General features: G+C 55.8%; 1 protein-coding gene across 1 annotated transcript; it reads left to right on the forward strand.

The window, feature by feature from the left end:
- The first annotated feature begins 5,184 nt into the window (after positions 1-5,184).
- GAS1 (growth arrest specific 1) lies at positions 5,185-8,312 on the forward strand. The gene has a single exon (XM_070065873.2). The coding sequence runs from the start codon at positions 6,100-6,102 to the stop codon at positions 7,147-7,149; it is 1,050 nt and encodes a 349-aa protein (XP_069921974.2). The 5' UTR covers positions 5,185-6,099; the 3' UTR covers positions 7,150-8,312.
- Positions 8,313-10,945: the final 2,633 nt, after the last annotated feature.

Genomic DNA, 10,945 nt, shown 5'->3' on the forward strand with positions numbered 1-10,945 from the left:
GGGGCCCAAGCACTTGGCCATCACCCGCTGCCTTCCCAGCGCGTCAGCAGGGAGCTGGGTTGGAAGCAGAGCAGCCAGGCCTCAAACCGACCCTCTGATGCCAGCGAGGCGAGCAACGGCTTAACCCGTTGCACCACAAGCTGGCTCAGGCATTTACTGTTGACAACTTGGATGTATGCGTCTGGGAATCACCCCATCTTTCCCCCATTTCCCTCAGTCAGTCTTTCCCCCTCTACGTTTTTAAGAGCTCTTTGCTTTATTTAAAAAAAAAAAAAATCAGGCTTTGCCATTTACCGTTTTAGACAATTGGGACAGCCAGAACAGAAGACCACAGGCTGAGGGGGTTAGACAGCCGACACTTTGTCAGAGTCTGGAGTAGGGAAGTCCGAGACCTGGGTGCTAGCTAGCATGGCCCCGGGGAGGACTCCTGGTTTGCTGTTAGCTGGCCTTACAGCGTTTCTTCCTCCGCCACTCCAACACAGGGGTTTCCACTCCTGTGACCACTAAACATCTACTTCCCAGATACCTGGGACTGGGGGGAACGAGAGTTGTTTTTTTTTGTTTGTTTGTTTGTTTGTTTTTTTGACAGGCAGAGTGGACAGTGAGAGAGAGAGACAGAGAGAAAGGTCTTCCTTTGCCGTTGGTTCACCCTCCAATGGCCGCTGCAGCCGGCGCACTGTGGCCGGCGCACCGCACTGATCCGATGGCAGGAGCCAGGAGCCAGGTGCTTTTCCTGGTCTCCCATGGGGTGCAGGGCCCAAGCACCTGGGCCATCCTCCACTGCACTCCCTGGCCACAGCAGAGAGCTGGCCTGGAAGAGGGGCAACCGGGACAGAATCCGGCGCCCCAACCGGGACTAGAACCGGTGTGCCGGCGCCGCTAGGGGGAGGATTAGCCTAGTAAGCTGCGGCACAGGCCGGGAACGAGAGTTCTAGAAGACCTGCTTACAAACTCCCTCCAGATCTGTAGTATGCCTGTTGGCTTTCTCTCTTGCCCACGGGGCCTCATTTAGTTTTGCGTTTAGTCAAATAGGTGTGTTTCTCTCCATGGCTTCCTGTTTTCTAGTCTTGATTATAACTTTCCCTAAATGATGGGGTTATAAATGTCCCAGCTTAGATTTTATTTGATTTTTATCATTTTAACCTTCATTCTTAAGTTTCAGGCTTCTTTTGAAAACATGTATTCAAATTTTGGCCTGAAAATTCCTTTTCATATTTTCATACAAATGAATACAAAATTGTTTATTTAAAAGAACATACGTTTTTGCACTGGTTAAATCATTACCTTTGTGAACTTAATTTTTTTTTTAACAGGCAGAGTGGACAGTGAGAGAGAGAGAGACAGAGAGAAAAGTCTTCCTTTTTCCATTGGTTCACCCCACAATGGCCGCTGCAGCCAGCCAGCGCACCACGCACTCCCTGGCCACAGCAGAGAGCCGGACTGGAAGAGGAGCAACCGGGACAGAATCCGGCACCCTGACCAGGACTAGAACCCGGTGTGCCGGCGCTGCAGGCAGAGGATTAGCCTAGTGAGCCGCGGCGCCGGCCACCTTTGTGAACTTAATACATGGCAAAGGTTGTGGCTTAATTAATACCATATTAATTTAATTATTAGGGCTGCATTGTATGCTCTGATTCTTCATATTTCAGTTTTGTAGTTTCCTTAGGTATTTTGGGTCATTAATTTTTCCATATGAATTTTAATATAGCTCCATTCAATTCCAAGAAAAACCTGGTTAGGATTTCAGAATTGCATTAAATTTATATAATGTTTGGGGAGATTAGAATGTTATTGTATTTATTCCTTTCTTTTCAGATCTTATTTTAGTTTAACTTTATTCATATGGATTCCAAGTCTTCCCTGTAAAATACTTTGCAAATATTTTATATCCTTTTTCACAATTATGCATGAAGTATTTCTCCAAATTTCCTTTCTATATGCTGTCTAGAGTACGGAAAACTGTTTTTAATATTTATTATTTATTTTGAAAAGCAGAGCAACAGATAGAGGAGAGAGAGAGAGAGAGAGAGATCTTCCATCTATTAATTCACTCCCCAACTAGCTTCAACAACTAGGTCTGGGTTAGGCTGCAGCCAGGAGCCAGGAACTCTATCTGGGTCTCCCAAGTGGGTGGTAGCTGCCCAAGAACTTGGAGCATCTTCTCTCTCTCTCTAGGCCCAGGAGTAGGGAGCTGGATTGGAAGCGGAGCAGCCAGGACTCATACGGGATACACAAGCAGTGGCTTAACCTGCTGCACTCCAATGCCAGCCCCATGTCATTAGGCTGAATCATTTTGTGTTGAGTACCTCTGGGTCTCATAGCATGAATCACACCATGAGCCATCTCAGTTAGGGACAGAGCAAGCTATGCGGTGGAAATAAATATAAATCTCAGGGGTTACCACCATAGAAATTTTTTTCCTCCTGCAAAAAGTGCTGCAGGCCCAGGGCAGCTGTGTCCCAAGTGCTGGAGGCTGCTTTGATCTTCCCAGCATCCCCGGACCAACTGGAAGCCTCCACGCTCAGCAAAGTGGAGGAAGATCATGGGAGAAAGGTGATCCCCGCAACTAAAGGCCACGTCTCAGAAGTGATGGGCGCCCCTTCTATCACAACCCATGGACCCGAACTCCTCTCATGTGCCCACCCAACTGCCGAATGGAGAGGGGAAGAACATTGCATCCTTCCACGCGGCAGGGAAAGCCAAGGGGAACTGGAGCCCTGACTCAGGCTGGTGACATCAGCCACTTTTGTCCACAGAGCTCATCTCCAAGGCATCATGGAGCCCAGGCTTGCAAGTCCTGGAATGTGAAGTCGCTATTTCCTCTGTCCAGGTCACTAAGGTCTACACAAGGTTCAAAAGCAGGGAATTAAACTCTGTGTATCAGAGAAGCAATGATAAAAAATGGAGAGAGAACATTGATGGAGACACAGTTTGGAGAATGTCTAGTGAATAAAAAAAGTTTTTTGGGAGGGGGGGCATGAGAAGAGCTCTTGGGGAACTCGTGTGGACCAGAGAACTCCGAGATGGAAGACATCGAATTGGATGCTGCAATTTAAAATCCAGGCACTGGATGAGACCAGTGGGGTGTGATTTGTAGAGAGAAAGGGCTGCACGGAGCATCATGGGAAAGAGAAGAGTGCAGAGCCCCAGAGGCCAGGTGGAAAACACTTAAAGGAAGGAGAGGGACCCACAGCCAGCAGGGCTGGGAGCTCCAGAGAGAGGCAACCCGGGTACAGCCAGATTCCTATTAGAGTGCTGGTTAGAGTCCCCGTCGCACTCGGCTTCCCAGTCAGCTCCCTGCTAAGGCGCCCAGTCCACGGTAGCCCAGGGGCTTGGGGCCCCACCACCCACGTGGGAGGCCCGGATGGAGTTCTTGGCTCCTGGCTTCCAGTCCAGCTTGGCCTATGCCTTACCACTGCTGGGGGAGTGAACAAGCTGATGGAACAAGCTGTATCTCCCTGCCCTCTGTCTGCCTGTGAAATAAATACATTCAGAAACAAATCTTAAAAAAAAAAATAGTTTAACCTCTAGAACAGAGGCCTTCATCTTCAAACCAGCATCCCCTGAGAACTAGTTAGAAATGCAGATTCCCAGCCCCACCCCCTCCCCGGCCACGCCCCCCTCCAGTGGCCGCGGATGGGAAACTCTAGGTTTGCAGGCGCCAGCCGAGGGTTGAGCCCCGCTGTGGGAAACAACTCGACAAGCGTTACCTTAAGGATGCCACTGCTGGCGAGCCCGAATCACGCCGCATTAAGGATCACAGGGCCTAGAACCCCGCCAGCGGAGGCCTCCCAGGTCCCCCCGCACCCCCAGCCAAGGGAGGGGGGCGTGTGTTGGTTTGATGGACCACATGGTTGCATCCTTTACCTCGGGGAGCATTTGAAAATAGATGGCATTAAAAGGTGCATTTAGGCTGGTTTCCTAACGTGCATTTTGCACGAATGTGTAGAAGACGCCCTCCCTGGATGCGTGGATTTCGCAATTTTTTTGGCACTACCATACATTGTTATCTCATTGCCCACCAACTTTTGGGAGACCCCCTTCGTGTTATTTTATTTTATTTTATTTATTTGGAACATGTGGATTTACCCGTGGCGTGCTTCTCCGAGGCTCAAATCAGAGCGAGATCCGGGTGAGGGTTGTGGGGGGTGCTCCCCTAACTGCAGCCTGGCTGTGTTTTAAGGCTTAGCTCAGGACGGGGGGACCCAGCGCCCCCGAGGCAGGCAGCAGCCCCGGCTCTGACTTCTGCCTCTTGGAATTCCCTTGGCGTCCGGGGAGAGCGCGCCAGAGCTCGGGGCCGCGCCTGCACGCTGGTGACAGATGGAGTTGAGAGTCTCTCCACGGAGAGGGGAGGGGGCGCCCGCGTTTGACAGGCCGCAGACGTCCGCTGCCTCTGGCGGCCGGGGCCCGCGTTGCGCCCGCGTTAAGGTAGCGCCCGGGATCGGCCGCACGGAGCACGCGGGGGCGGTCCCGGCTGCGGGGGCCCCCGGCCCTGCATCGCTCCAGGTCGGGGGCTGCCACTAGTCGCGCCCTGGCGGTGCGGGTCGTCCTGTTCCTTCCTCCGAAAGACGCCCTGGGCTTGGCTTTCTCTCCTGCAATCCGAAACCCAACGCTTGGGTGCGAGCGCCGGAGCAGGGGAGGGGGAGCTGCGCGTCCTACGCGCGCGTGTCCCCCGACCTGGTCCCCCCAAAAAAGGGGGTGCGCCCCTCTGCGCTCTCGACGCCCCCCAACCTCCTCAAAAAACACAAGGGACCTAAAGCTGGTGGAGGGGACACAAATGGGGGCTGGTGGTGGCTATCAACGATTAAAAAACAACTTAAGATCTGAACAGACAAAAAGGGTCCCGGGCTGAGCCGGACGCCCGCAGCCGGCGGCCCCGAACCCCCGGCTGTGGGCAGAGAGCGCGCGGGGTTGGGGGGGGCTCACCCCGCGCCTCCTTAAGGAGGAGGAGCCGCCGGGCCGCGGCGGGGCTCCGGGGCCGGCCTTTCAAGCCCTGAATGCCTGAATGTGAGCTGCCCACCGCCCTCCCACCCTCCCCCACCCGCAGCCCCACTCCAGCGGCTCGTAAAAAAAAAAAAAAAAAAAGTTTCAACAACACCGGCCAGGACCAATGGCATCGCGAAGAGCCGGGAAAGGGGGCCGAGCGAAGGGCGCGCCGAGAGCGGAGAAAGGAGAAAGCGGGCCGGCCGAGAGCGCGCGGGCCCGGGGCCGGCGAGCGGAGGAGCGTTGCTAATGTTTTTGTTTGTTTGCTTTTCCATGCATGCATAATGAGGGGGCACCGCGGCACCACGCGGGGGCTCCCGGCCCACTTTTGTATTTAAAGCCTCGCTCGCTCCGGAATCCGCAGCTGGGCTCAGCGGATCCGCTCCGCCGCCGCCGCCGCCGCCGCCAGCCCGGGAGCCGCGCGCTCCGGCCGCGCCGAGCGAGCTTCTCCGTGCGGCCCGCGCCCCTCCGGGAGCTCGGCCTCCCGCCCCCAGCCCGGGGGTCGTCGCTGCGGGCGGAGGAGGGGGAGGGGACGCGCGGCGGCCCGGGCCGCGGGAAGGCGGGCAGCGCCCGGACGCCGAACCCGGGAGAGCCCGCGCGCGATGCGAGGCCCCGCCGAGCCGGCAGCGGCGGGGGAGAAGCCGTACTGAGCCGCGCGGGAGGAAGCAGCCGGGCGCGGGCGCCGCCGGCCGCACGACGAACGGATCTGCAAGCAGGGGCCGAGCAGAATGCACCCGCGGCGCCGCGCGGTCCTGCGGCCCCGCCGCGGCCCCGCGGCCTGCAGCCCCCCGGGGCGGCACTGAGCGCCGCCCGCCAGCGCCGGGGGTCGCCGCCGTCGTGCCGGAAGGCTCTCGGGTCGGGGAGCCGGACCCCAGATCTCAGCGACTCTGCAGCTCCGGGAAGCCCCCTCCGCAGCCCCGGGGCGCCAGCCGCCCTTGTGCGCCGCCGGCGGGGCAGCGGCCAGCGGCGCGGCGCGCATGGATTTATGAGGACACCCATGCCCGGAGTGCGCAGGACCCGGGCAAACTTTCCCTCCGGCTCCGCGAACGCCGCGCCGCGCGCCTCGTCTCCCTTCCGCTGCTTCTCGCCCGGCGGCGGCGGCCGCCGCTGCCCGCGATGGTGGCCGCGCTGCTGGGCGGCGGCGCGGTGACCGTGCCGGGCGCCTGGCTGTGCCTGATGGCGCTGCTGCAGCTGCTGGGCTCGGGGCTGGCGCACGGCCGCCGCCTCATCTGCTGGCAGGCGCTGCTGCAGTGCCAAGGGGAGCCGGAGTGCAGCTACGCCTACAGCCAGTACGCCGAGGCGTGCGCGCCGGTGCTGGCGCAGCGCGGCGGGGGCGACGCGCCGGGGGCAGCAGCCGCCGCCGCCGCCGCTGCTTTCCCGGCCTCGCCGCGCTGGCGCTGCCCGAGCCACTGCATCTCGGCGCTCATTCAGCTCAACCACACGCGCCGAGGGCCCGCCCTGGAGGACTGTGACTGCGCGCAGGACGAGAACTGCAAGTCCACCAAGCGCGCCATTGAGCCCTGCCTGCCCCGGACGAGCGGTAGCGGCGGCGGAGGCGGGGGCGCGGGCGGCGCGGGCGGCGGGGGCGCGGGCGGGGTCATGGGCTGCACCGAAGCCCGGCGGCGCTGCGACCGCGACAGCCGCTGCAACCTGGCGCTGGGCCGCTACCTGACCTACTGCGGCAAGCTCTTCAACGGCCTGCGCTGCACGGACGAGTGCCGCGCCGTCATCGAGGACATGCTGGCCGTGCCCAAGGCTGCGCTGCTCAACGATTGCGTCTGCGATGGCCTGGAGAGGCCCATCTGCGAGTCGGTCAAAGAGAACATGGCCCGCCTGTGCTTCGGCGCCGAGCTGGGCAACGGCGCGGGCAGCAGCGGCTCGGACGGCGGCATGGACGACTACTACGACGAGGACTACGACGACGACCTGCGCCCGGGCGGCGCGGGCGCAGAGCAGCCGCTGGACGACGACGAGGGCGCCCCGCATCCGCCGCGCCCGGGCGGCGGTGCTGCTGCGGCGGCTGCTGCTGCGGCGGCGGCGGCGGCGGCGGGCGGCCGCGGGGACCTGCCCTACGGGCCCGGGCGCAGGAGCGGCAGCGGCGGTCACCGCTCGGCGCCGCTCGCCCCGGTGCTGCTGCTGCTGCTGCTGCTCGGGCAGCTCTTTTAGCCCCCCGGGGCCCCGCGCCTGCTTGCCTGCGTGCGTGCGCGCGCTCTCTCCGGGCCGGGCACCTGTGGCTCGGGACTGGCTGGCCAAAATTTGGCCACCCCTTTCCCCCACCCCGCCCCGCCCGTCCGAGTCGACCCCTGCCTGGCACCTCCCCGTGACTTGTTGGGCCGCCGCCTGGCTTCGAGGAGAGACCCACCTCCATCCCCCAACAAAGTGTGGATGCGTTGCTCTTGGAGCTTCGGGACGCCCGGGGTTGGGGGGAGGCTCTGGGCGTGCAGCAGGGTGGGGGTGAAAGGAGGAACTAACGTTTGCAAAGAGGCTGTGGGATCGCGTGGGTCCTGCGTGGAAAACAAAAGGTGCAGGTCTTGGTCGGTTTGTGTCGCTTGTGGCCGGTGAGGACATTGCAATCGTTAAGTACCGGCCGTGGGTGCCTTGGGGGAAAAACCCTTGATTCTGTCTTGGGTACCTTGGAGCCATTGGTACCACTGATGTCTTTAGCACATGGCTCAGGATGCAGGGGCAGAATCGCTGATCTAAAGAGTTGCCGTGGTGTGCAACAATGCAACGTTGTGTGTTGGAAGACAGCGCCGCACTGCCATCCAGGAAAGTCTCTTCGTGAGGCCTCGAGACATTCTGTGTCCAAAAATGCGGAGAACTTAGCGTGCCTCCGCACCTATCAGGGTGCTGAGCCTTGGTACTTGGTATATAAAGTGTATTAAAACTGGGGTTTGTTACCAGTTGTACTGTGTATATAGAATTTTTATAAATTGTATGCTTCGGAAAATAATTTATTTTTTAAAAAGAAATGAAAGGTTTTTTAAGTCCACATCCATGTGACCCCCCCTCCCCTCCCAGAAATGTCTAGAATCTGTTTGTCACCGGGGATCCGAGCCCAGAGTCCGTGGTGAAGTGTGGCCCGCCTACAACAGTCCTGAAATGTACAGTGTATTTTATAGATTTGAAGTTAACATTGTTATTTTCAAGAGAATTTATGGACATTGTAGAAATGTATAAATCCATTTCCAAACTGCCTTAAACATTGTATTTTTATAGACATCATTTTTTAAAAGTCCTATGTTTTAAATAACTATGGCTTTGTGTATTGTTTTGGCTATTTGTTTTTATTAAAATGTGTACATCAGTAAAGAGTTTTAAACAATGAATATGGTGTAGTTACTTTCCAGAGTTACATTGTGGTTAACCCCATCATGGGTGGGGAGGGGGCTGGGGGAGACACTGGAACCCACCAACCATTAACTGGAATTAAAATACAGTATGAGACAAGAAATGTGGGCTATTATGTCTGCTTTTAATTTAATGAACAATTAGACAGCTGTAAATGAGCCTGCTAAAAAGATAATAATTGATGGGTCTCCATTGGTGTTTTGCATTTGCGGGGAGCCTTCACGGTGTCTCCTGTGTATAACTTGGGGATAACACAGATATCACATTTTCCCTCTCCCCCTTTTCTACTGGGATCACCTCCTGTGTGTGTGCGCGCACACACACACACACACACACACACTCCCCTCTCCCCCTCCCTCCTGCTCCTGACCCCAAGAGTGTGTCCTCTGTGGCTTCTCTCTAGACATTCTCATACATACAATCAAACCTGCCAATAACATCTGTTACCAATAGGGCTTAGAGACTCACTACTTCAAAGTCATTTTCACACTTAGGGTGAAAAAAAAAATGGGAAATTTTGTTACAAAACATTCAGGCGAGCAAAAGTAAACAGGCTGGTGAGAGAAACAATTACCAGCACTTGCAATATTGTTGTGAGGAGTTGTTTAGCAGTGGGCTGAAGGCTGGGTTTCTGCCAGAGCTACCGATCTACACTCAAACGCCCTTAGATAAATAATTACACTCTTAAGCTGTGTCGAGTGCTGATACACTTGACCTTGTAAATAGAAATGTTTGCAGTAGGAATAAACTCCCGCATTGGAAAATCTTTTAAACATTAACACAAAAGAGAGCGCTCTGTCCTCTGGGGATTTGAGCCTGAACCTCGCCAAGCTAGGCACTTGCAAGGGGGAAAAAAAGTTTATTTATCTTCTATTCCTGGTGTTTATTTAAAGCTTTTCATTTTAAACGCAGTGATTGGGAGGCAAGTCAGGAGTTTAAAAGTCACCACAAATAAACTTTGTCTGAGGGGTCGACAGAGTAGCAAGATCTGGTGTCTCTTTATTTGATAGCAACATGTGCTGAGAAAGCATAATCAGATTCTTCCACCGCCTAAAGTCATTAACAAAAGTCCGCCCCCCTCCGACTTCCTCCCACCCACTCCACCCGGCTCCTTAGAAGCTTTCTTTTGCCTCTAACTAGCTCTGTTCCCAGCTTTTATGGAGGGCGTCCAGGCACTTCTTGGTGCCCCAAAAGCTGAGATTCCTCTGTGCGTAGCATCAGAGAGCCTAAGAGAGTTGTAGCCCAAGAAGGTGGCCTGCAGTGGGCCTCACCAGTCACCTACCTGAATGGGGTTGAGTAAACATTATTAAAACAAAGGAGAGCGCCTGGCTCCCGGGGACTTATAAGAGAAATCAGCTTTCTTTGCCCTGGGACAAGCTAGCAAGTTTGTCCTTGGCTATATTGAAATCAGCTCCAGTTTCTGTTGTTTTAAACGCATTCTGGACGAAAAGTTAAGTCTTTGTCCCAGTAAGAGGGCTGGTTTTCCCCAGGAAGAAATAAAAGGCATTAGCACTAGAAAAGACCTGATAATTAACTGCTACAATAAACTCACGGACTTGATTTTACAGGGCCTCCTCAAAAGCATCTGCTGGAAATAAATCAACAGGGCTCGCTCTTGGGGCGCGAGCACTAGGTTTTAGGCTTTCTTCCTTGAAGCAAGTGAGCACTGATCGGTGGCCCATTTGAGTTTAAACAATTATATACTGCAGCCCAGGAGCACCCTCATCCCAATTCTTCCTCACCACCCCCCGCCCCTGACCCAGCCCCAAACAGCTCTAGAAGAGTCCAAAACAGGTTGTTGAGAGGTGGTGGTCCTGAGCCTGTGGGTTCCGGAATTCTGCATTGCCATCTGCTGCTTCCAGGCAGAAAGGATTTTTACAGATGTTGACATCTGTAATATCCCAAGCTCCCCTTGAGGGAACCCTTGTGGAATTTCGGACATTCGGCTGTCTCCAGTGTCTCCTGGAGCACGCCTGGAAGTACAAGAAGGGGAGGAAAGATATCTCCGGCTTTTCCTGGAGCACTACCACCCTACCCAAGCAAAGACACCTCCCTGGGGCCACAGGAACCCCCTTGGGAGGGTGTCCTCTGGGCCGTTACCATTTCCCCCACTTGGCCAATTTGACTTCTCCCTGACAGTTGATTTGTCTTCGGAGGCCCTTCAGTGACAAATGTTTAAGGGAGTGTGGGACAATGGTGGAGAACAAGGAGGCAGTTCATCGAACTGACAGTGAGCATACAGTAAATAGAAGGAAGTTCAGCCTTCACTGCTCAGCCGAGCACGAAGCAAGGCTTTTGTGGATAATCACAATGGCCATAGCATAAGGTCTCTGTTGGTTTTTCACAATATATAGCGATGGACGTGAGCACGCCACGTACCGAGGGTGGAAAAAATGGCTGCCGGGCCACACAGCTCACCACAGCCGCCACAGCAAATATCCACCGGGGAAGGAAACAGCCCCCAGCATCCTGATCCACATGGGGTGAAGGGACCATCACGCCCCAACCCCTCTGGGGTGCACCTCAGCTCCCTGTATGGAGTCCTGATGGCTGAAGACAGTCCAGTTAGCTCTCTCCACCTTGAGAGTGTGGAGAGAAAGCCCCTGGAAGG

Source organism: Oryctolagus cuniculus, chromosome 1 (assembly GCF_051225735.1).
Source record: "Oryctolagus cuniculus isolate XC-2025 breed Fujian yellow rabbit chromosome 1, ASM5122573v1, whole genome shotgun sequence".
In the NCBI taxonomy this organism is placed as follows: Eukaryota; Metazoa; Chordata; class Mammalia; order Lagomorpha; family Leporidae; genus Oryctolagus; species Oryctolagus cuniculus.

Bases quoted from the DNA above. Each gene is read 5' to 3' on its own strand.
- GAS1 (XM_070065873.2), top strand. From the start codon at position 6,100: ATGGTGGCCGCGCTGCTGGGCGGCGGCGCGGTGACCGTGCCGGGCGCC.